The 27,214-nt window shown below is 36.7% G+C and overlaps 1 protein-coding gene across 1 annotated transcript; it reads left to right on the top strand.

The window, feature by feature from the left end:
* Positions 1-1,479: 1,479 nt before the first annotated feature.
* qsox1 (quiescin Q6 sulfhydryl oxidase 1) lies at positions 1,480-26,677 on the top strand. Its single transcript, XM_052563587.1, has 12 exons — positions 1,480-1,798; positions 2,988-3,088; positions 4,522-4,570; positions 4,984-5,086; positions 5,623-5,713; positions 6,054-6,199; positions 8,752-8,886; positions 9,202-9,331; positions 15,674-15,796; positions 16,777-16,915; positions 19,151-19,327; positions 25,035-26,677. Exons 1-12 carry the CDS (start codon positions 1,510-1,512, stop codon positions 25,898-25,900), a joined length of 2,349 nt encoding a protein of 782 aa, XP_052419547.1. The 5' UTR covers positions 1,480-1,509; the 3' UTR covers positions 25,901-26,677.
* The last annotated feature ends 537 nt before the right edge of the window (positions 26,678-27,214 follow it).

The raw sequence follows: 27,214 nt of genomic DNA, 5'->3' as shown, positions 1-27,214 counted from the left end.
TAAACGGAATCTACAAAATATAGCTACTATTTACAAATAGTAAAAGAAGATGTGCATGTCTAAATACTGTTTAAACCACAGTTTATTGTAATATTCTAGCAAGAAATATTAAATAGACATATCATTAATAAACCTGAAGCAGAAGAACGATATTAAATATTACGTTTTTGGTTGTTGTACTCTGTTAACAGTGAATTGCATGGCAAATAACATTAATATTTATGCATTAAGCAGCTGTTTTTATCCAAAAAGAGTAACAAAAGCAATACATCAAGTAGCCAACAATATGCATAATGCACTACTCTGGGTTTATTTGACTAGAGAAAATAATCATGACATTGTATGATTTTAGTTGTTGTTTGTTGGATACAGGGTATTGACATTTGAAAGACATTTTGTTAGATACTAGTTCAACACATTCAGCAGTTCTCACAATAAATACATATCTGTGTCTCTGATAATGGCAGAGCTAAGTGTACTATAATTGTGACATGTACCTTGTGTAAAATGTTGAATGTTTGCCTGGGTGGAATGTGCCCTGTCAGAAACTTTGGACAAGAGGCACATACACAAATGTCAATATTTGAGCAAAGGGTGATTCTGAACGAATGGATCAAGGTGTCAATACTGTTCTAGGAAGGACTAAACTTACTCTGGCTTACATAAGTCTAATAAAATCCATAGACGTATATCGTAGTTTGGAACAAATATATCCTAAAATGGTGATCTTTTATAATTATTTGTGGCAACAAAAAGATATTGATGTAAGGAATGAAAAATGGATCTGTCTGGGAATGCAGAGCATATACAGTAGTTTGAAATTTCAAAGGCTTGTGACAGATGTGATTACTTAATGTGATTAATTCAGCAAAAAAAAAAAAAAACATTCACATAGTATCAATGAAAATAAGTAAACTATTTATTTTCTTTCTCCACATTTTGTAATTCATAACTTTAACTTCAACAACAACAAAATTGACGTCACAACTGAGGGACGATTTTTAACTTGTGAACAACTAGATAGAAATCTTTTCACAATTGTAAAATTAAAGTTGGTTATATTTATCTCACTCTTTGTTGGGACTATTATAGTTTTAAACACATAATTCTTTTGATAAGATAAAATTATTCAAATTAAACGTAAAAAAACAACAACTGAACGTCATGGCATGGTAAACGTTTCCAAGACAGTTGTAATATTTATATAACAAACAAAGATAAATGAATATATATATATATATATATATATATGTGTGTGTATATATATATGTGTGTGTGTGTGTGTGTGTGTGTGTGTGTGTGTGTGTTAAAACTCTTAGTTTTAATAAAAACAAACACTGAGACATAAAAGTGTAAGAAGTTAGAAAAATGTATGTGTTCTGCTGTGAGCTATGTACAGTTGGAAGAGAGTGGGAGTTGTGTAGAGTTAAGTGGGAGGGAGTTAAACGTGTGACCAGTAGCAGTCAACTTTCTATCACTTTCTAATAGAGTTAGTTGAAATAAGGGAAGATGGCGCAGCAGGGCTGCTGTGCCACGTCTTGTTACGCGACAAAAACCAAATTAAATCCCTTTAACTCTTTCTTATGTGCTTTTATTTCTTTTATAAGTTTTAGTCCTTTAATCGCTCAAGCCGGGCTGTACACAGCATCGGATCAGATTATTATTTTATCCCCGGAGAATGTGGACTCCGTGCTTTTTAACTCCAGCGCGGCTCTTTTCGTGGAGTTTTACGCGACCTGGTGCGGACACTGCGTCGCGTTCTCACCCACCTGGAAAGACCTCGCCAGAGATATTAAAGGTTAGTTTGCTCCATATTTCCACACCGTGAAGATACTGTCGAACAGTTAACAGCTGTTCGTGAGCTGCAGCGTCTAAGTATAACGACTGGACTTCCGCTACACTGTCATTTACCATGGTAACCTGTTTCCTCCAAAACATAGTTAACTGTTATAAGGTATTGTAATAAGTATTTGCCACAGCTGGTTTCCAAATAAATCAACACAATGACAATAAGCGACTACAAGGTTTAAAGTATATTTTAAATATTTTTAACGTGATTTTTGGAATCAAAGTGATTTTTGCGAGGGATTTTATCCTAACTCTCACGCTAAACATTTAATTCTGTGTGTGAAAACTGTTTTCAGAAACCTTCTAACTTCCCTGCATCAAAGTTAAAGTAAGCTCAGGGACGATGATTAATTTACCTTCTGATGAGTTTTATCAGTGGTCAATGGATAGGTATAAACACATCGCTATTTGAGAAAAGCTTGTATATTGCTGCTTACTGGGTTACACAATGACTAGTGATCGATATTGACCTACAGTATACAAACAAGCAATGTCTCAAAACACAAGCAGCCCACCAAATGAACTGTCTGCCAACTGAGGTAGCCTACCTAGTAAGCCTAAATAGTGATTTAGTGAGTTAACTACTGTGTCAGCTTATTTGCTCTACCAAGTGAGACTACCTAGTGAAATAGTGAGTTGTCTACCTGGGCATCATTCATGGTTATCATTGGGGCATTTCTAGTTAATTTAGCTACTTCCAAATACAAGCGGTTCATTTAGGTTTTGAGACACAACCACTTTAAAGTGCACATATATTTTTTTTTCTCTTCTGATTTTAGGTTTTTGAGTCCACTCCTCTAGGTTGACAGTAACACTGTTCATTAAAAGCACACTCTCTTGACACCTGGAAGTCCCCTTTGTGAAAGGTTAATGGAGCATATGTTGTGAATAAGAGCACCATATCTTCAGCGTTGATCAGAAATCTTGCTTGGTCGTATTGTGCCAGATGCTCTTTGACATAGTGTTGACATTGTATTTGCACAGACAGGTGTTTGATGTTTTTAACCACAGACTGCTTACAGTCATAACACAAATTTTGCAATATGCAACTGAAATCCATTTGCAATAACACCATCAATCCCACTCTTTGCATTGTTTCAGTTTCATAAACTACATTGTGTTTTGTGTTGCTGTTGTAGAGTGGAAGCCTGCTGTTGATCTGGCTGCTATTGATTGTGCTGATGAAAGCAACAGAAAAGTGTGCACCAATTTCGGCATCACTGGATATCCCTCTCTGAAGGTAGTGTGCAATTTAGAGAGCATGCAATTATTGTTGCTGTTATTGTCGTTTATAATTATAATTCAACGTTTGTTTTCGTGTAGGAAAGAAAACCCACAATTGTTTTTAATTTCTCAGTCGTAGCAAGAAATGTGATTTACTGGAAACTTTTCCTCCCGAGAAACAAACCCTAGTAATTAAATTTCACCTCCCAGAGTTTCAGAAGAGATCTCAACAGTTTGTGATGAGATTCTGCAATAACAAGCCTGAGATTTAAATATGAATGGAAACATGTTCCACTGAATTCTAATTTATTTCCCAGTAATTAATTGAAGACTGGAATAATGGTTGATGAAAACTGAGATTTACCATCACATGAATAAATTGCATGAAAAATAGAAAAAGGTTTTTATTGTATATTAAATATATGCATAAATATAAATGCACCCTTGGTAAGCATAAGAATCTTCTTTAAAAAAACATTAATACAATCTTAGAACTATTACTTATTAATATTTAATATTAGAACTATATTAAATTTTTAGTCTATAATTTTATTTTGTATTTTTATGCAATGTTTATTTAATACAACTGTAAAGGAAACATTTAAGAAAAAGTTAATACTTGGGTGAAATGTCTTCTGAGCTCTGAAAGTGCAAGCAACACCTGAGCAATACAATTTTATCTTCTGAATAATCTTATGTGCGAGATGAGCAGTAAAAAAAAAAAAACTTTATACAGTTAATTGTGTAAATTTGTCTGTGTAATGAAATTGCTCATAAATGGAAATAAAGATAAGAAATCAGCTTTAAAAATGGATGACTGCATATTTTGGTCCTTATTCATATGAGTGTGGACAAATTGTGTATATTTTTCACAAAACCATTATTTAAATTGTTGATGCCGTGACAAATGATTTACACGTAAATTCATTCTGCTTGTGTTTCATGAATGAGGCCCTTTGCTGAGCACAAAAGCATGACTTGTGAGTTTTTTTTTCCACACAGACAGATGAATCCATTTTATTCATGAGTAACTGTTCTTTGTTCAGTCATGCATTATGGGTAAAGGCTATGCTGTAGCCAGAGGGATGAAATGATAGAACTGAATCTGTCTGTTCTTTGTCCTTTCTCTACATAAACATTTAACTGTTGTTGCCATTCCTTGAATTATTATAGTGCATCAATTTCCTTCAGGGAAACATTCGGAAACTCATCACCAGATGTTCCTTCACTATTTGGGTGTTTTTGTATCTGGATTTTTTAAGTCTAACTTTGTGTTCTTGTCTTGTAAAATAAAGTCTCATGAAGGGACATTCTTTCGCAGCTTTGATGAATTTTAAGAGGGTAAGAGGAAGTGCTGTTGACTAAAGCTGTCAGTGAGGCTCTGCAGGCATGCAACTGATGTGAAGGGCTCAAGTAGCATTGTTACTGATCTCCCTCTGTCTTTCTCAGTTCTTCCCTGCTTATTCGAGCAGCGGGTCCAGGGGCCAGGATTTCAGAGGTAAAACTGTGTCTTTATTTATTCCAGTGTGTCCAGCAACTGTTGTCTTTTTCACACTGCGAAAAAAAAAAAAAAAAAAACAAAGTCTCTACTGGAAAATAAAAGTCTCTACTGTCTACTTTCTGGGTTTACTTAAGACAAGTAGGGGGAAAAAAAGTTATGAAAAGGCATGGAAACATCGACTTTATTGCATATGCATTTGGAAGAGTTTCCACTCCCATTGGCACTTTTTATGGGATTGCAGTCTAACGCTGGTTTGCCCTGTTTAGTAAATCTGGCCTCTATTATAAGTTGTCATTTTCAGATGAACTATTCCATTTCAACCAATTCTTAGCCACTTAATAAATATCTTTGATGTTTACTTCTGGGGTACTTTTGTTTATGTATGCGCATGTTTTTAAATGTTCATATAGGATTTTCAAGGGATGTAAGAGGCCTTCGTCACTACGTTATCAATAAGTTGGAGATGCACAATGAAACTTGGCCACCTGCTTGTCCACCTTTAGAGACAGCCAGGTTAGAATGCAATGTCTTACACACTTTTCAACTTATTTTAAAGCATGTCTTTGTTTAAATTTGCAATTGAAATCTTAAAGGTTTGGATGGCATCTTTTGTAAATAATGCTTGCTTCTAACGGTCAGCGAGCATGTTGGTTTTGTTTGCTTTAACACTGCTGTTCAAAATTCACTCGAATAAGGAAGGAACAGGACACACCATAAACTTGATTTGTATCTTAATTTTTTCTTTTTTTAGTGTCATCTGTCAAATCATTGCAGGAAATGCATATATATATATATATATATTTTCGTCATCTGAGAGCCGAAAACGAGATTAAGCACAGAAATATCAAATAATTTCACAGGACTATTTTTATTAATTTCGGGGGGGAAATGCATCTTAAAGTATGTTTTAGTTCAAGGCTCAAAACTTACCTTTAGTAAACTCCCTAGCATATGAGTGAACTGTACAGTCAGACAATGAACTCATTTTTGGTTTGGTTTTATTACATTATCTCAACTTATTTGAATCTAATCTTTTTCTCTCTTGACAGTGAGGCAGAGATAGACAACTTCTTTCAGACCAACAGTGTGAAGCTCCTCGCTCTTGTGTTTGAGAGTAAAGACTCCTACGTGGGGAGAGAGGTGAGATCTGTTTACACAAGGATAATTTAAAGGAATAATTCACATGAAAATGATGTACTTTATTTACCATCTTATTCCAAGCCCAAATTCTTTTCATTGAACACAAAACAAAAGATTCTAAGGTGTTTTTATTTTTTATAACCATTCAATTACAATTTCCCATTCTCAAGCTTCAAATATATTTTGGCTAAGACTTTGAGAAAATACACAATAACTTTTGTTGAGTAGGGTTTATTTGTACAAAATGTACATTTTAAATGTACATTGTCGCCTGTTACTTTTTTTTTTTTTTTTTTTTTTTTTTTTTTACATGGCATTTCTAATTTTTGTTCTCGTTCAGGTGACATTGGATTTGTTGCAGTATGAAAACATAGCTGTGCGCAGGGTTTTGGACACGGAGACAAGTTTGGTGTCCAGGTTTGGTGTGACCGATTTTCCTTCATGTTACCTGTACAACTCATCCAGACATATCTCTAGACTCAAAGTGTAAGTATTTAATTTCCTTCATATGGCCCTGTAACAGATATAATACTTCAGACTGATGTCATGGATTTTTCAGGACTATATTTTACAATAAATCATGCATTAAACCTGATGCCTAGATAATTTAAAAAAGTCAAGACGAGAAGTATTTGGGATGTTTGAAAACAAATGCTAATGCTCATCACCTTTTGTAAAGCTCATGCTTAAAATGAACATATGAAACTATTAAACTTAAAGGGTGCAAAATCCCATAGACTTGTATTGGAGGGACTGAAATTACACGGTTCACCTTTAATCTCTCTTTCATAGTGCATTAACATGAGTTAGAGCCGAGGCATTTTATTCTTAGGTTCTTATAATTAAGCATTTAGCATTTGCCTGATCTCGTCTTCTCAGTTTTATGATCATTAGCCATTGCAGGTAAAAATCCTGCAACATCTGGCCATGTTATTGAGGCAAAAGAATTTTAATACATGCAATTATTCAAGATCACAGAGCTTTCATAATCGATTCTAACCAGGAGCATAAATCAGAGGTTTACTCGCTTTGTTATGGTTATTTGAGAAAAATAACTTGGCATGGGTGTGGGGCCCTTTAGATGACAAATGCAAAAGAGAAATGATTTATGGTTGGTTTATGTTGTTTCTGTCCTGCATGGGTGTGTTGAGGGGGGTTTTAATCTTCTACAGTGAAACAATGGTGATCCTTTTCAGCGTTTCACCTGCCAAGCAGTCCCCGCTCTGCAGAGCAACAGATGGCGTCCCGTCAGGTCTGAATGCGTGATTGATCTCATGTAGCATGCTCAGAAACATAAACGCACACCTCGGGTCCTCGTGGTCTCAGAAGCGTGCCGTCAGACCCCTGGGGACCTCAAGCTTCACCCCATCTCTCCGGTGAGGGTTGATTGAAGCTTGGGTAGATGAGGGAGTGTGTGTCCTCCTGTGCTGGAGACACAGGAATGCACAGTGGTGTTTGATTGCCAGGGTTAGAGAAGAGGGTAATGATCAATAATGACATCTCATCAGCACACCACACCCACCATCTGTTCATCTGAAGAAGAAAGATAAATAGATGACAGTAGAAAACAGGAGAAGAGAGACATGGAAGTAAGCTCAGTTTATTTAAGCAAGCACAATGCGTTCCTAGGTGTTTTTGATAAAAGGGGTTTGGATTCTACTCTATTTTTAGAATTGCTAAAAAAGGTTACTGTCTCAAACGCATCTAACTTAGTGAAATGGTGGTTTACAAATATCAGTGTCCAGTACTGATAGACTGTATTGGCTCAATGGCAGATATAAAGACAATTAGTAAAATAAGGTCAGTAAGATTTTTTGGCAACACTTCAGTTTACGGACCAATTCTCACTATTAACTAGTTGCTTTTTAGCATGTATATTACTAGCATATTGTCTGCTTATCAGTACTTATAAATCACATATTAATGACTTATTCTGCATGACCATTATTGCATAAAATACATAAACTTAACAACTACCTTACAGACTATTAACTTTTTTTTTCAGCAAGAATGCATTAAATTGATCAAAATTGACAGTATAAGACTTTTGTTACAAAATAATTCAATTTAAAATGAATGTTGTTCCTCTAAACTTTCTTTTAATAAAAAAAATCAAACAAATACACAAATAGTAAGAAGGTTTTTAAAGATGTTTATTTTAATAAAATAAATGGAGTCTTAGTGAGCATGAGAGACTTTTTAAAAATGAAGTTAACATTTAAACTGTAAGCACAACATTATAATTTCTGTAGCACTCCATTGACTTGTTTATAGTTTTTTTAATATTTCATTTATTTTGGTAATATTTACTTAAAATTCAGTAATGTGAAATCTGAAGAAAATGTATTCTGAAAAATTATAGTGCTTTTTTTTTATCCATCCATAAGGATGTCAGTATATTTTTGAATTGACAACAAGGCAAAGTAACACTTCAGTTATTCAGCAAAAGTAAGGATACCCTATTTTGTCCCTCATTATGATAAATTCAGTGAAATTAAAACTGAACTAAACAACAAATCTCAAAACGTTCAAACAACAGTTGATTAATCCGCCTGTCCAATATATTGATCTCTAATCACAAATTATTTTCCCGCACTTCCTGTAACTCTACTTTCATCTGTAACTTTAAAGCTATGTCTAAAATCACACACTATTAAAGTATGTAAAGCATCTGATAAAGAATATATTTCTTGACCCGTTATGTTCTGCAAGTATGCATCTAATTTGAATGCACTCCTTATACGCTACATCTGCCATGTTGTATGCGCTAGTAGGTATATTTGGATTTAGAGTGACTGTCTCTACCCTAACTCGAATCTATTCCATAGACCCAAACTTTAACCCTCTTCTTTTAATCCCGGTCCCAAACTGAACTGATCCAACAAACAGCATCTCTATAAATGTGGACTAGTCTCAGCTCTTCTGGAGTCTGGCAGACATGTCACCTACTCCACATTTTTCTGTAACATGTTGTCACACACTTGAGGTTATGTTTAGAGGTTGTGTTGCCCTCACTCCCTTTTTCCGTCCTTCATCAGACTCAGTGAAGCTCGTACCTTTTACTCATACGCCCTCCAGAGGTTGCCAGGGGTAGTGCGGACAGGCAAACCCCAGATTCCCATCACTGATCTTATCAAGAACTCGACTCTACAGGAATGGAGGCCATTTAACAAGTAAGTGCACACATAGTGTGACATAATTAGTCATTTCTTTTCACATTTAGATTAGTTTTACATATTGCATAATTTAAATTCAGTGCATTCTTGCATTTCAAAGAGTAAAGCGTGGCACTAGCAACGCCAAGGTCATTGTATTCAAATATGGCCATACTTGAACATTTATTAATCAAAGTTTTATTTAAGAGTTGCAGAATGTCACAATGTTTTTATAAAGTAATGGTCGAGTAAAACTCAATCAGGTGGACTCTGTCATGATTTAAATGGTGCACAGTTGTAATCCTACATATATTTTTGTGTGCATTCATATAGGACACGTGTTTATATGTCTGATTTGGAATCAGCTCTGCATTACTCTCTGCGTGTGGAGCTGTCTGGACACGTCAGAATCACTGGAGAACATCTGATTGCACTCAAAAAGTACATCAGTGTACTGGCTAAGGTGAGTTACATCAATACACACAAGCATTAAATATCCACTTAATTGTTTTATATCATGGCATCTGTATCAGTGATGCGTGGGTTGCGACTCATCCAAAAATATTTTTTATGATATTCGGATCATGGTCGGTTGGGACGTTTGAAATAAAGATGCCAATTAAACCTTTGTATAGTACTAGACACAATTTTGAAATCCATAAGCCTACACAATAACTGGCGCGAAGATGACGCACAAGCTCAGTCTCCAGGTAGAGATGGAGGCAGCAAGAGAAAAGGTGAAGACTGGGGAGCAACAGTGCTTTTTTTGGTAAAACAAGATTTTGACGACTTCATTAAGTTTTGTTTTATAGAAAACTTTTTTTTTTTATTTTATTTTTTTTTATTTAAAGATTTTCGTTTTTTTATAAATTGTGTGTTAATTTTGATCAATGTTTTATCAATCAATTGCCCGTATTTAATAAATAAGAAGCAAATATATAGCAGACAACGTAATAATGCGCTGGCACGATCACTTGCATTGCATGTGAACTGGAGTGTGGCAAAACTCAGCTTGTGCCTCACAGATTTGAGAAATATAGGCTATATATTACAGAAAGCTTGAAATGTCTACTTTTAAATGAAATTATTCAAACCAAAATAAATGGGCTACTCTCTGATTATGTAATCCATATGAAATGTGCCTTTCTCTCTGGTGTTGATGGCGAGTCCACATCATCAACTTCATCTTTGCTATAGCCTATTTAAGTAATTAAATTAATATAAAATGGTGATTTGTCCACGAATGGCTTAAATGAACAACTACTAGTCGACTAGAAAAAGCAGCCCTTATTCCACATATTTTCGAACCATCAGGCCATTCTGGGTTGAGCGAGCGACCCCACAGAATGAGTGATTTCTCCACAGGCTGGATTAATGGATATTATAGGCCAGGGAGGTTCCTACGTCTATGGCCCAATGACGCTACAATGAGCATTTACTACTTTTAAAAAAAATGCGGGTCAGGAAGATGGTCGGGTACAATATTTTATTTTTCTTCTTTTGCGGTCCGAGTTGCGGGTGGCTTAGTTGAATATGTCGGTTGGGTGTGGGTTGTTTATACATTGACCTGATCTGTATCAGCCTAGTCAGCTCACAAAACAAACCACTAGAGGGAGATACACTGAACATTTTAATCCAAGATGGAGTTTTTTATGCCTCGTTGTAAAAATTTTCAGTGTTGAATGATATTATAGGATCAGTTAGGTTTTAGAAAGTACATATGGTCATAAGGGTTTTTCAGGGTGTCAATATATCAGCACTTGTGACAAACGTGGTACATTGCTGAAAATATTTACATAACACCAGGTTACAAAACTGCTAATGTTGTTTAGATTTATTTCCAACATTTAAGGACACATCCAAGATATTCCTTTTCACTGCTGTGATGTCCTGTTTCGTCACATCCTTTTTCATTTTCTTTTCTTTTTAAAGGATTTGTTCAACTCATTTGTCTTTACCATGTTATTTTTATTTTTTGAGAAAATGATTAAGGCTGGGATTGCTTGTCTTAAAACAAAAAGCATGCAATGTGTGTGTGTGTATGTACATTATGTATGTATGTATGTATGTGTGTGTGTGTATATATATTTATATATATATATATTACATTTACATGAAATATTACAAAATATTAAATTACTAATTTAAAAGTAATTTTTCAGATTCACTCAATTCTCTATTCCCTGTATGTTCTCTACTGAGCCATGCTCTACTCGATCAGACGCGTGCCATGGATCTCTTTGATGAGGTCTGAGACAATGACCTTTGCTGGCTTTGCATGGGTCCAGCGTAGCTCTGCCAATCTCTCTGATTATTAAGGGCTCTCTGGGGAAGGTCTACACAGATGCCTGGAGGAGTGGCAGGGGCCCTGGGCAGGCCTCCCATTAACTGTGGTTAGTTTTGTCAATATTTCCGGCTCCCTCTGGTATTCCGGCCTTAGCTGGGCCTCTTCAGAGTGTCCTTGCTGTTTTTGGCTTGCTCTTTTGAGCTGCCTTGTTAAACAGACACGCCGGCTGCATTAATTGACACTCTGTGAAGAGGAAGTGTTTAACCCCACTAAAGCAAAGCATGGAGAGATTAATGGTGGCATGGAGGAACAAGCACATTCTCACACAGACACAGACACACACACACACACTCAAGTGTTCGGAGCTGAAGATCTGTACAGTGGCTTGAATGCTAAACACAGTTAGTTTGCTTACAGGTTTGGTACTTTAGATTAAGATGCTTAGAATGCAGCCAGACTGATGTAATGGGATAATCCTGTGAATGTCACAACCTGCCCTCTCATCCTGAACCTTCTCCTGCACCAGGAGCCCACAGGGGCAAAATAGAAAAAAATAAATGGACTTGTATGTATATTTCCATTCAAAAGTTTGGGGTCAGTAAGAGTCAAGTAATCAAAAACACAGTAAAAATAATAATAATAATATTGAGAAATATTACAAGTTAAAATAACTGTTCTACTTATTTTCTTGTGTGTGTGTGCGTGCGTGTGTGTGTGTGTGTGTGTGTGTGTGTGTGTGCTTGTTTATGCTACATTGTGGGGACCAAATGTCCCCGCAAGGATAGTAAAACCTGACATTTTGGAGGACCCCACAAGGGAAACAAAAATTGATTAAAAAAAAATAGTAAATGGTGTTTATCTGAAAGTTTAACAATGCAAACAGGTTATGTTATGGGATATAAATAACATTTGGTTTGTATAAAAGTAATAGAAGTCTATGGAAAGTCCCCACAATTCACAGAAACGAACACACACACACACACACACATATACATATATATATATATATATATATATATGTGTGTATGTATGTGTGTGTGTGTAAATATGTGTATTCATTTACTAAATAGTAAATATACTGGTGGAGTTTGATTCAAAGTCTTTTCCTCGGTCACGCTGTTGCTCAACGTATCTGGGTCTGCGGCACAATCCGGATTTGTATGAATCAGAACATGCATTTCAGGATTAAAAGAGTGGATCTTGGAGACATGAGAGCATTACAAAGAGGTTTTAGGATTACCCATCTTTATCCTGCTTTCTTGAAAGAGGCTTCCCGCCACGCAAGAGGGAGAGAATAAAACAAGGAATTAGAAGGCAATTTGAGGTCCAGATTCAGCCGCGACTCCATCTTTTATCCGAGGCCACGGTGTCCTAAATGACTGACTCTGCATTTCCTGTTTTCATTCTAACAACTTTCAGAGACCCTGATGTCGGTGGACAACTAGCACCTGCTGTTGGGTTGTGTTCTGATAACATGGAAATAGTTTAGATGGCTTTTACATGGCCCACTTGTCTGTGTCCCAGAGGGTGGGATTAAACAGGGGTCTTCTTCAGGGCTGGGCCGACAGATGCCTTCTCTTTTGAACCTCTGCAGAGAGAGAGAGAGAGAGAGACTGTGGTTTTCTCGAATGCTGATACTAATCGGATTTAAGATGACATATTGCTAGGGTGAAGTGGATTGTCATGGTCCGAAGTGGAGGAAGAAGGGAGAGCAGGGGGGTGGGGGGCTGAATCAGTAAGGACAGTGATTGGAAAGGGCTGTTTGTGGTTAGTGATCTATATCCTTGCTTTGGTAGATGGAATATGCAGAGGCTATATACTATTACACAGCATGATTGACAGTGTACTGTTGGAAAAACTGTCTGAATAACAGAGTCTCAGAAAACATTGTCTTCTCATGAAAAAAATACTACAGCAGTCGCTAACAGTATTAAGACACTCAAGTATTAAAAAGACTTAAAAAGTATCAATGTCATTGCATTAGGTAGAAAAATTATCTTGGCATCTGCATACAAATGACTTTTAGAGCTATTTTTGCTATTAACATTATATGCATTTTGTTTCATAAACTAACAAATAAAAATATTGACCGCATTTATGAATCTAGGTTAGTGTTAATTTATAAATGCATTCATCATCAGTAGTATGATACATTATGTTTTAAATCATACACCTTGCTTTATGTATTAATATATGTAGAATTGTAGAACATAAGAACATGAACGACCAAAAAATAATTTGATGTTGTGATATTTAAAGCAATGTCATGCATACATTTTACACTACTGTTTAGAAGTAATGGCTGTTTTTATTTTATTTTTTATTTTTTTTTTATGCTCACTATATTTATTTGAACAAAAATAGAATAAAAACTAATAATGTGAAATATTATTATAAGATTTTTATTTTCATGTAGTTTTTTCCTGCGATGGCAAAGCTGAATTTAAAGCATTACTGCAGACTTGATGCTTCAGAAATCATTCTTATATTCTGATTTGATGCTCAAGAATCATTTATTATTATCCATATTGAAACCATACTGCTTAATATGTTTGTGGAATCCTTTATTCAGGGCGCTTTCGTGGACAGAAGGTTCAAAAGAATACTGTTTATTTGAAATAGAATCTTTTGTGACGTAAATATATTTATTCTCACTTTTCATCAAATAAGGCATGCTTTACTGACCTCCAAACCCTTAAACAGTAATATATGTAGTTAAAATCTTGCCCAAGTGTCTAAATACTTTAGGATGGTGTATATCAAAGTGTGTGAGCCAGTTCACAGCATTCTCGTCTTTCCTCAGATCACACTTTTTTTAAGTTCTCCTTTACAGTGTTAACCAGCTCAAATATAGATTCTGTCTTGATTTGTCTGTTGACTTTTTCTTTGCAATTCTTAAAGAGACCTCACAGTATAACCAAATTATTTCACAGCCTTACATTCACTAGCTGCCAGAGCCCCGGAGAGTTATTCACATCGCCTTTGTTGTTTTGATTCGCGGAGATTCAGAACATGTCTTTTGTATGAGCATTCCCAGATTACTCTTTTCAACACCCAGTTCTGGTAATGAGCTTTTCACACTAGTTAGAGCCCAGACCAGCACGCAGATCTATTCAATGACACACACACACACACACACACACACACACACTCCGAGAAGGACTAGACTAGAGACTTTCTCCTTTTCCCACCTGTGCTGCTCTGATTAGCTTACCGCGTTGGCTGCATTCTCAATGGCCAAATCTCCCAGATTAAGGAAACAAATCAGAATGGAGTGGGGCGTTGGGGTTAAGTAAATCTCCGCAAGGCCTTTTTAAGTGAGCTGCGTTTTAATAGAGATCCTGTTAGAGGGTGATGAATAGAAGGCCGCACCATGCTGAACAGATGGCCACAGGAAAATTGAAAAGACGCAAGAGCACAAATCAAAGAAAGGTGCACCTCTGGGATCCTGTGGAGCCTCCCCCACAAACACACACACACACACACACACACAGGCCTTGGTCTGCACTAATGTGGCTGTGTTTATGGGGCCGTGACGGAGTGTTAGCTTTGGCTTTGTGGCCCCAGCTCAGACACAGAATTGTAAGGTCAGCACTGGCGTCTTTCCAGGGCCATTGAATCTGTCCATTCCCTCGTGCCACATGGCTCAGACTGGTCATTACTTCACTGCACTTCCAGAGACTTCCACACACACACATTCTTTAACACTATTAAATTTGCACTGGTGTACAAAAGGAGCGTGTTTACCATTAGCAAATTCTGTGTTGCTTTTCAGTATTAAAGAACAACAAAAACTTAATATTTAAATATTTAAATTCATGTTGGTATTTGTGTTCTTTGATTTAGTTTTTTGTATTCATTAAAAAAAAACACATTTTGATATAAAAATAATTGATTAATTAGTCATGGAGTACTTATATTTGTAATGATGAACGTGTCATGAAATAATAATAGTGATGATGAACATTATTAATAATACCGGTACATTATTTGAAGCGGTTTTAAACCATAGAAACAAAGAACACTATATTTTAACAATAAAAAAATCTAGGATTGCCTAATAAATAAAAATAGCAATAATAATAATTATTATTATTATATTTTTAATGTTTAAAGTTTTTAATGAAAAATAAAAATCACAATACTAATAGTTTTTATTATTGTGATTACTGTATTATTATTATTATTACCAACATTTTATAATGGTTAATGTGTCCTGAAACTAAATAATATATATTCATCTTTAAAGGGGCATTTTCCATTTTCTGCTTTCCCTGACTGTAAATCTTCAGAGCATTGCAGTCTGCATTTTCACTGTCACTTAGCGTCTTCTAGTAGCACATTAGCGAATCTAGTGATCTCACTATTTGACAACAGCTACTGGTGCTGCAGAAATAGCTGTCACATTTATTAGGTTTAAAAGGACTTCTGTAAATAATGTGATGTTTTAGCCTAGCCTGGTCCCAAACACAAGTGTATGACTGGGTATGTGATTATGTGCTTGTTCTGTTTGTGTAGTATTTCCCAGGTCGGCCATCTGTAAAGCGTGCACTGAACATGGTGGACAGCTGGTTACAACAACAGAAGGGGACCGAGATCAAATACAGTGATTTAAGAGATGTCCTGGACAACACGGTGCAGGTTAGACAAGCTTACCTGAGCAGAATATCTCAGATAGAGCTTACGTTTTTTATTTTTTATTTTATTACTATTGATGATTTTAGAAATGATAAATGAGAATTTTGACAACCAGACATTTGATATAGCACAGTACCACATTTATCTGAAAAGGTACCTAAGTTTGTCAATACCTTGACGTAAGCATTTCTCCACTTAGACTTGGGTCATGAGGTCACTGTATTGGGATGCTGTCACTCATTTAAATTTATTAAAACATATATTCAAACTATTTAAGCCATTGCAAGCACAATTTCAAGCCATGGCATTCAACGTCACATCCAGCCTGCAGAAACATGCAGAACACAAGCTTTGGAAGAATGTTTCAACCGTTTTTGTCCATACGATGAAAGTCAATGAGGTCCAAAACACATTGGACTCCACTTGGACTTTCATTATATAGACAAGACACAACAACATTTTTTTTTCCTTTTGTGAAGTCACAGTAAATGACAGAATTTTCATTTTTGATTGAACAAGATTTTATGATGCTGTCACAGTACTGAAGCTTGCATGCCTACACACACAAATATACACAGAAGTAGTTAGTGACATCATTACCTTTTAGCCACCCAGTCAATGAATCAATGAGGAAGAAGGAGGGCATCCCATAAGGAAAAGGGCTGGTGTCATCAAGATCATCACCTCTTATAGACACACCCACCAATCAACTGCTGAGTGATTCTGCACAGGAGACTGACCAATGGGAGGTCTGGATTCATTCCAAAACGGGCCAAAGAGTTTAATGCTGTTTGATATGGGCTTTTAATTATGCATGAAGTCAAATATGATTGAAAATGATCCCTGAAGAGGTTTTATTGCAGTATCCACCTCACTTCATTTGAAGAGTAACTGAAAGGAAAATTGATTGACTTCAATTGATTCTTGTTGTTTAGGTGAAACGCAAGTCAATTGAGAGTGTGTGTGTGTGTGTGTGTTTTTAGACAAGTGATGCAGTGTTGCCTGAGGGTGTACAGTGGGTGGGCTGCCAGGGATCTCAACCCCATTTCCGTGGATATCCCTGCGGTGTTTGGACCCTCTTCCATACGCTTACGGTGCAGGCTAAAGAACAGTCCAGCTCAGGTACTATTAGTGTGCACAGCACCTTAACTAGACTGTTAGTTATTTAGTAAATGCTCCTTTCTTGTCGTGAACCTACAACCTTGTGGTAATGAGCCTAGACTAAATGAAATGGCATTCACCCCCCATATTTCTTCTCTAATATGATGTATAACAGAGTGAAACCAAGTTGCATTGCGAAAAAAGCGTCAAGACTTAATTTTATCCATTGGGAATTAATATGAATGTGAAAAGTTCTAAACCAGAATTTGCAGTCAGCTGTGAAAGTATACATGGTCGAAATTAAAGGTTGTTTAATACTTTTGATGAAAGAATTTTCTTTGCAGTAATATGAACTGAAGTCTACAATAAGGCCCTGTTTACACTAAAGCGTTTTCGTTTGGTCTGACCAAATAAAAACGATCCTCGTCTACACTGGCGTTTTCACTACGTTTCAGAAAGATCTCCTTCCGCACTACACAACCAAAAATGCATGTCACATGACCATGCATGCAGGTAAAACAATGAGCACGATGTTATTGTGTCCACGGTCATCAAGGAAACACAGTGAATGTGGGCAGCCACACCATCATTTCAGAAGTCTCTGTTTTGGTCCGTTTACACTGAAACACTGAATTGGGGTCTGCTTTTTTTTTTTTTTTTTTTTTTTTGGAAAGTCTACATTTTCAAGTGCCGAAAATGCTGAAGTAGTGTAAATGGCAGGTGTAACTGTAGCAAAAATTATGCATTTTAAAACAAAATTGCACTAGTGTAAATGTAGCCTCAGATTTAAACTGATTAAATCTATACCATGAACGCAATGTAATGATTTGTATAAAAGCATCTGCCAAATGCGTAAATGTGAATGTATTAAAGTAAAAAAAAAGATACATTCTGACTTCATGACTTTTATAATGATTCTTTTAGAAATGCGATGCGCTGAAAAGAACAAATCAATGAAAAATCAGGTCGCACAGTCTGATTTGGTGATTTTTTATTTTATTTTATTTTTTTGAGTGTGTTTCTGCTATAGACCTTACACATTTCAGACTCATATACTGTAAGTGGTCTAATGAAGCTCAAAATGATTTCTGTGGCCCATCTTGGCCTGTTGTTGACATCAAGAGTTGCCATCAGCTGCCGTATGTCAAAACCTTCAAGGCCTTTTTCAGATGGATGAGCCCCATCTATTTTGTAAAGAAGGCCGACATGCAACTGTCTGTGGCCGACTGTGTGTTCCTCTAGCCTGTTTGTAGTGCTTTTTGTTGAAAAATCCTTCTTCGCCCCATGCACATACACACAAGTGTCATGTTCCAGGAAACCAGTGTGTCGCTGTTATTTTTAGGCCTTGTTTTGCTGCTGGAAAAGTAATTGTGTGTAGGTAGAAAAGAGGGATTTGTTTAGATTATTGGAATCTGAAGGGTTAATATAAGACCCAGTGAACACAGCTTCTCCACTCACACTTAATCCAGCAGCTTACAGTGGGCGGAAGAGAAGCGGAGGGGGCATCTGCGTGTGTTTGTGTTTGTGTGAGCTGGTGGAGGGGGGTCACGTAACCTGCAGATGGAAGACCAGGGATGGGGTGTCCATCTGTCCACTGGCAATGCTCTGGATTATGTCCACCAGCTAAACACAGAAAGAAAGAAGTGTACTAACCACAACACTAAACCAACTTGGAATATTGGGGGTCAGAGCTGACCTGTCTACCTCTCCTGGTAACTGCAGTGACTTGTCCTCAGAATGTGTTGTGTTTGAAACAATAGATACTCAAGAATTAGTGTAAATAATCTGGACCCTAGAGGTTGCTTAGTTAGTGGAATGTTAATCTATGTGTCTAAAATTACCAGGTTACTACACTTTTGGATAGATTACTGATGGATTTTCATCCATTTTTAACCAATATATAACTATTTGCTTGTGAAGATACACAGAAGGTCAAATATTATGGTATTATGTAATGTAGTATATTTTTTTTTAATAAAGCTGTTATCGTAGAATTAGGCCTTGTTAGAAGTTTAATTGTTTATATTTCAATAAGTGATTAAATTGCTGGAATAACAAATTTATATAATATTATCAAATACATTTTTATTTATTATTATTAATGCATTATATATAATATAAATAGTTAAACATATATTTCATACTCTGGAATTTGCCAGTGCTTCTTTTCTTGCAGTGGCACTTTCATTCTTTTTTACCTTCCTTTTTTTTTGACCATTTCCACTTTATTTTCTTCTCTCTCTCTCTTGACCTCAGACCCTCGGGAAGTGTTGCAAGCGATGAGAAGTTATGTCAGCAGTTTTTTCGGATGCAGGTCATGTGCAACTCACTTTGAACGAATGGCCCAAGACGACATGGATCGGGTGACCTCACTGTCCAAAGCTGTCCTTTGGCTTTGGTCTCATCACAACCAGGTCAACAACCGTCTGGCAGGTTAGTAATTTCAGTGTAAAATAAATGTTAAGTGTTAAACATATGACTAACACTTGACGTGTATACAGTGACCCCAAAAAGTATTTGCATAGTATTGTTTTTTCCTCCACTTAAAATTGGAAAAGCACACTTTTACATTTACTGTACTAAAAGCACTTTTCTGAGAAATCTTTGCAATTACTTTTAAAAAGTTGGTGGTTTAAGAGTGTCACTGTCTTGTGGAAATGTGGAGTCCCTTCCCCTCGAGTTTACACAGGCATCCTAACAGAGTAACCATATGTGTTATTCATCACATTATGTATGAACATGTTCATGTGACCAGAAAGCACCAAGATATTTTGTCTACATTTTGAACAATATACCTACTGCTTAAAAATCGAATAAACCGTTTTCCTCAAAGGTTTCTTTGCGCTATATTTCTGTACAATAAATGCCACTTGGTATGGATTTGAGTGTGTCCAAATACTTCTGGGGGCCATAATAAACCAAGGATATCATGCGGTCCTGTCACTCTTGTCCTGAGCAGGAGAAAAGAAGAGCGCACACCAGGACGTGTTTTTTTTTTTTTCTTCTTTTTTTTTTTCTTCTTTTTTTTTGTTGTGGATTTACCCTCTACAGAGCACCAGTGCAGCTTCTTCCCTTTAAATCCCTTTAATTCAGCGATCCTCTGGGCAGACACCAGCTGTCCTGTTCTCTTCTATCCGTCTATCTCACTATTTCTTTCTCTGTCCAGTTACATCCATCCCTTTTTCTATTTCTCACTATTTCTGTTGCTCCCCATATTTTATTTTATTTTATTTAGAAATTTTGCTCCTGTATTATCCAGGTAGGAACATTGTGTTTTTTTTTTTTTTTATCTTACAGTTTTTAGTTATAATTCCGTGGTAAAAGTGAACTTATTGGACATTTCAAAAATAAAAATCTGTTATCTTTCTGACAACTTCAGCTTACATATCTAATGCTTAAGGGCCATAAAGGGAGTTATTCGCCTCTCTTCACACTTGCTTAATTCATTTGTTTGTCATCTTTTGATGTCGACTGCCTCTTTAGCGTCTGTCTCTTTTTACCAGCCACAAAGTCATGAATAATTGGACAAAAGTCCCCCATGCATGTTCCCCTATGGCTCTTCTGTGCCCCCGTCACTTCTGCTGATTAGGTCTCACTGTCTCATGTCTCGGGAGAGTCGTTCCAGCCGCTTGACAATTGATACAGCAACAGTGTCTCCTGCCTGGGGCACGCGGCCCTCTATTCCCCAGACGACCGGGACAGCAGGTGGCACACGCCACGCTGCCAGCATCAAGCCTTCCTCTGCTTTGTAATCTCTGTCCCAAGTAGCTAACACAAATTGTGTGCTTGTGTGTGTGTGTGTGGTGGGTGGCTCTCTTCCCTCCCCTTTATTCCTCGCGGTTCCCAAGAGGGACCCTCCTCCTCCTGATCGTGATCCTCTTTAGTAGTTCCCTCCCACCTCGCACACACAGAGCTAACCAGGCATGAATAGTGGCCTATTAGTATCACTGCTGCACAATTAATTTAACTGGCATAAAGACCCATGCAACAAACTCAGCCCAGCACTGCTGCCACTTGTCGAGGGAGGAGAGGTCTACAGAAGGAAGACAAATAAGTTTACCTTTTGTGAGCTTCTTTAAAAGTATGAGAAATGGTATGCAGTATGCAGCACGTGACCTAGTAACATTGCTTGTTTAGTTTAGCAAGTGATGTCAAGTAGTTTTCTCAGAAACAAATGTTTTTGATTTTTAGTTTTTCTTTGACCTAAAATCATTATTTGAGCCCTCTGCCAAAATGAATGAGGACATTATAAAATAACCCAATGCTGCAGTATTCTGTGTAGTTGCTAGGGCATTACTATGTGTTGAATGTTGATAAGGTGTTCAGAGAGGTTTTTATAAAGCTGCTTCGATTATATGGTTGGTGATTGCTAGGGTGTTTTTTAATGTTGATGTAGGGTTGCTAGGTTGATCTTTAGGTGGTTGCATACTGGCTCAAGTGAAAAAGCATACCCACAACACTTTAGATTAGGGAACACTATTCACTGTTAACTAGTTGCTTATTAGCATAGATGTTACTAATATTGGCTGTTTATTAGTTTATGTTGCACATATCTGACCCTGGACAACAAATCCAGTCATAAGTCATACATTTCAGATTGAGATTTAAATATCATATGAAAGCTGAGTAAATAAGTTTTTCATTTGTATATGGCTTGTTAGGATAGGACATTATTCTTAGCAATGTATATTACTAACCAAAGATTGTTGCCGTTTTAATATTTACGGTAGGAAATTTACAAAATATCTTCATGTAACATGATCTCAATGTTATAATAATTTTTGGCAAAAATGAAAAATCTAGCATTTTGACCCATACAGTGTATTTTTGGCTATTGCTATAAATATACCCATGCTACTTAAGACTGGTTTTGTGGTCAAGGGTCACATATTGATGCCTTATTTTGCTTGATTGTATTTAATATCCCTTAACACTTCACAATATCTTAACTACCTCACTATCAATGTGCAGTTTTAGATGTTTTTGAGCTCCTTTGTAAATAATGAATATGTGATAAAAGTGTTACCATTAATACTTATGGCTGCACTACGTATACACAATAGCAAATGTTGTGCATTTATCACACTGGAAATGGCAGGTCAAGTTGGGTATTTCCATTTGTAATGTTTTTCATCCAGTTTACATTGGTTTTATACTGATATTAATTACATATTTGCACACCATAAAATTATTATAGTCGTATGCCATTCTAAACAACTATTGTTCCTCTTTTCTTCCTCGGTCTTGTCCTCTGGTTCTCTTTAAAATGCCTAGGAAAAGTTTTGCCTTTATTTTGGTTTAGTTTTGGGAAGGTTACTTAGGAAATGTAATTGACTACAGATTACAGTTACCCCATTTAAAATGTATCGAGTAGTGTAACTATTTCAATAAATATGTTAAAGTGATGTAACTGATCACATTTGATTACTTTTTAAAATTTCTAATGAATGTTTTCAACTATTAATCTTTTTGAAACATTTAAAGCAGGCAGGGTTAACCTTACAGAAGTACTCAACTTTGACTACTTGAATTAAGATGATGATAATTCCATTTTAAAGCACAGCCACCATACTTTAAAACCTCTTTTTACTTTGAAATCATTCTGAGGTTAAATACTGATTTAAAATCATAAGATATAGTTTAATGACTATTATATTGTTTTTAAAATCAAATATTTGCATAGCTATGAGAGGAAACACACTAGCATCTAACAATGCCTATAGGAAAAAAGTAAATCCTAAAGTCTGACCTTTTTCCTCAGTATCTGTAATGGTTACGTTTCCGATACACAGTTACTCCCCAACACTGTGTTTGTTTTGCATTCGTTTTAGTCAGTCCGCCAATCCTCCCTTCATCTGAACACAGAAGCCCTGCCCAGCTATCGGCACTCACATTCACTCCTGTTTACCAGAACTGTCCCACGTGAAGGCTCCTTCTCTATATTCACACGCATGAATATTAATGAACCGCCCCGGCAAGCTTGTATCAATGTTAATAGTGCTACAGCTGAAGTCACCTTTTGTGCTGAAGGGCTCCATGATTAAAAGTAAGATCTTCATAGGCATTGCATCACAGCCAGATATGAGTGCTGTCACAGAGCCATGCATAAAGCCCCCTGGGTACCCGTAGACACATAGTAAAATTGATGTATCTCCTATGTAAAGTGCAGTATGTAGAGTACGTCCACACATGCATATATACATCAGATTAATCTACGTAAAAGATGGGGGGAGGGATGTAAACTAAACGCTACTGCCACCTCTTGTGTCCCGGCCACCCCGTGACATCCGCCACAAGCAATTTATTAGCGGATGCCTCCGTCTGGGGTGGCGTTTGGGGGGAGGGAGGAAAGGAAAACATCTGAAGGGAAAAAATAGTAATTCATTAGAGGGAGAGCTGCAGCCCAGAGGTGCTGGCTTTCATATTCAATTTGGAGATGGTGGCATGTTCATAGGGGGTGTGAAGAGAAGAGGCCGATGTGTGTGTGTGTGTGTATGTGGATGGGGAGGGGTGTCTTGTTCACCCCAACCTCATCTATTATCTTCACGATCCTCCCTCTGGGAGAGCCCACAGGTCTATTGATCATGTCTTTAGACCCGTCACACACACACACACACACGGTTCACACAGCACCTCAAGGTTAGGCAAAATTTATTTTCTGATAATGCAGAATAAGTTTTATCATACAGACTTGAATGTACAAAATATTGTTTTCAGATACTTTTATAAAACTTTTCTGAGAAAATGTGTTCTTCTCCAGGTTTTATTAATCTGTCAACTCAGAATTGATTAAGGTGCCATTTGGGCTTTTCCCACTTAACTTAACACCAAGTTAAATGATTAATCTTTTTAAAATGGGTTTAAGCCTGTTTTAAGCCTAAGCAGGTGAATCTCATGAAAACATGACTATCCAGGTCACATTTAAGGTCACATTTAAATGTAAATATATAATACATTTAATATATATATTATTTATATTGTGTATAAATGAAGCTTTTTTAAGCTTTTGAAGTATTTTCATAACAATTAGACCCATTTTTCCCCTTTTTGAATACAAGCGGAAAATGTACTTTGGATTTTTTGTTCCAGTTATTCTCAATAATTATTCACTAATTTATTCTTATTATTTTAATTATTACTTTAATAAAATAAAATTTTGTTAGTAATAATAAAGCAGAATAAATTAAAAGTTGTACATAAAATATCCTTGATGTTTACAGTAAATACTTAACAATATATATATATGAGAAATATGCAAAGAAAACAATTATGTATATTCTATGCATTGTTTTTTTTTTCTTTACTGTAATGAGGATGGGATTTATTTTTTTATTTTTTTACACCCATAGGTGTAATGGTTTTTATGAGTGACATGACATTCAGCCAAGTATGGTGACCCATACTCAGAATTCATGCTCTGCATTTAACCCATCCAAAGTGCAGTGAACACAACACACACACACACACACACACACACACACACTGTGAACACACACCCTGAGCAGTGGGCAGACATTTATGCTGCGGCGCCCGGGGATCAGTTGGGGGTTCAGTGCCTTGTTCAAGGGCACCTAAGTCGTGGTATTGAGGGTGGAGAGAACACTGTTCTCATTAGACCACGACTTCCCCTACAGTTTTATACTGTACAAAGTTTATACAAGTTTATACTGTACAAACTGTATATTCTATTGCCCTACACCAACCCTACACCTAACCCTAACCCTCACAGGAAACTTTGTGCATTTTTTCTTTCTCAAAAAAACTAATTCTGTATAATTTATAAGCGTTTGGAAAAATGGGGACATGGGTAATGTCCTCACAAGTCACCCTCTCCTTGTAATACCTGTGTCATACCCATGTCATTATACAGAGTTGTGTCCTGATATGCCACAAAAACATGCCCACATATATACTTTTTTATTTTTATTATTATTTATTTTTTATAACTTGAACATGTTCTTGAAAAAAATAATATTATGAATGTAATAACATGATTTCAGTGACAGTTTGATTTTAGTTGTTCATTGTCAAAACTCATCCATTGATTTATGGTTGATCTTGTTTATAACACTCCATTTTTTTCTTATGTTTATGAAATTATGAAACGCTCCCTGACAGCTGTTATTCTTATCCCACAAAGGAGAACTCAGCGAGGACCCCCATTTCCCTAAGATTCAGTGGCCGTCTCCGGAGTTGTGTCCTAGCTGTCATGGTTTAAAGAAGACCGGTGAGCATACCTGGAACCAAGAAGAGGTGCTGACCTTCCTCCAAAACTACTTTTCTTCAGCTCGCATTCTAACCGACTACCTGCAGGACGAGACCCAGGCTCTCATCCATCAGAGAAACCGACTCACAGCAGCTCGCATGGAGAAAGAAGCCGGACGTGGGGCGGAAAGGAGAGCTCGAGAGGCTCTGGACAGCCACCCTGCCGAAGAGCCACAAGAAGAAGAGCAGCAGGAGGAGGAGGAGGAGGAAGAGGAGGAAGAAGCCGGTGAACCATACCCTGCGGGGTTAGAGAGAATGGGGGCGGCTGAAGCAAACAAGGCTGATAACCAGGCACCTTGGGAGAAGCCACAGTCCCAACATAAGCCACAAATTGTGGGAATTAAATTACGGGAGCGCCAGGAAGATATAGTAGACCTAGATTTATTTGTCAACCAACACTATAAAGCCAAAGCCCTCCGAGCTGCAGCCATGTCTGGTGTAGTGCGACGGAGGAGTCTGAAGAAGAAAGAGGATGTGGAAGACCTCCAGTTTGAGGGGGGCTGGAGGGTGAAGCGAGACCTGGGAAGCCAGGAAGATAACCTCGGTGCTGGGGTCGGGATAGAGCCGTACCCCAGACCCCAAAGCAAGCGCTGGATGTCCCTGCTCAGTGTGGGATTCTCCAGGCTGGATGTGAGCCTGTGTGTCCTGCTGTACCTCCTCTCCACCATGTGTCTGCTCGCCATGTACCTGTATTTCAAACTGAGGATAAAGCTGCGACATGCTAAAGTGTCTCTGCCCTAGAGCATCGCTTCAGTGCAAACTTTAACTTTGTAGCAGGAATGACCAAATCTTACAATCTGTGGCTCTTAGTGAAAACCGTCAGCTTCAGCGCCAAAGTACTGATGCACAGAAATCGAGAGTTTACAAAGAACTGTTTTTAATTTGATGGTAATTAATTTTGTTTTACAGACCCTACACTTGTCTGTGAAGGGCTGCATTTGTTTTAGTTTTTTTGTTTTTTATTATTACTCTCTGTGCATCCTAGTGATGGAAAAATTATCATAATTGATGTTTTATATTGTACAAAAACCAATTTTTATATGACCACTCATTTTATTGCATTCAGCACACAACCTTTTTAAAAGTGTAATTTTCATAAAACAAAATTAAGACTTAAGAAATACTCTATCACAATAACATATCATTGTTAACATAACCTTTTTTTTTTTTTTACTAAAATAATTAAAACCATAAAAAGGCATATTTTGGGGAATTTGGAACCCAATTAACTCTTACTGTGGTTATCATAATGAAAATATCTGTGTGTTTAATTTTAATTTCACCATAATTTTACTGCCTGTCCATTCACTGTGCCTTTCTGATCAAATATTAGATTTTTTCAGAGAAATATTTTAAGATGTGAATTTGTACCACAGATCAACTCTATACAAATACCTGAAGCTACAAGAATCACAGACATTATGGCTTTTGCCCACTAGATAAGCAAGAACTAAATATTCATACTGAAATGGAATGCTTTGCTGGGTAAAATCTGATTAAAATTATTTTTTCTAAAAATGTCTCTCTTGGATTTTTCTCTTCCTTGTTTCGAAAGGAATGTTTTGTATTGTTTTTTAAAACTTTTTACATTTCCTGTGTTTTTGTAACCTGTGTTTGGTGTGCAGCCCAAACTAACCTGACTGTAGACAGTCACTTGAAAAAATAAAAGCTGGAATAAATTGCACTACTAATTTTTTTTTGCTATTTTTTTGGCCCAAATTGCAATCTGAAATTGTTGCTAGTTGCAAAAATTCAGAGCCAGTCTGCCAATTATTGACACTCAGAAAATCATGTAGTGCATGATAGCTTCTTATTATGATTCCTTCAGTTTGGAGGAATTCAAACATGTTTAATATTTTGAGTCAAATTTTACTAATTTCTCAATTAAACCTCTGTAAAACACTGTAAACTTGGCTGTAACCGTTCACCTTGACAATATACCTTGACTATAACATCTTTCTCCATTGTATAATTTCTAAAGCCTGAGCATCGCTCACCCTATCAGTGTCGTGTTTGTTTGTCTCCATGAATAGCTCATGTGTTGTGTTTAGGGGT

This window comes from Carassius gibelio, chromosome B8 (genome assembly GCF_023724105.1).
Source record: "Carassius gibelio isolate Cgi1373 ecotype wild population from Czech Republic chromosome B8, carGib1.2-hapl.c, whole genome shotgun sequence".
In the NCBI taxonomy this organism is placed as follows: domain Eukaryota; kingdom Metazoa; phylum Chordata; class Actinopteri; order Cypriniformes; family Cyprinidae; genus Carassius; species Carassius gibelio.
Note: the sequence above shows the minus strand (reverse complement) of the source record. Positions and strands in the feature narration are given on the sequence as shown.

Bases quoted from the DNA above. Each gene is read 5' to 3' on its own strand.
- qsox1 (XM_052563587.1), top strand. From the start codon at position 1,510: ATGGCGCAGCAGGGCTGCTGTGCCACGTCTTGTTACGCGACAAAAACC. The intron at 4,571-4,983 runs GTAAAACTGTGT...ATGTTCATATAG, and splicing joins CAGGGGCCAGGATTTCAGAG to GATTTTCAAGGGATGTAAGA. The intron at 5,087-5,622 runs GTTAGAATGCAA...CTCTCTTGACAG, and splicing joins CCACCTTTAGAGACAGCCAG to TGAGGCAGAGATAGACAACT.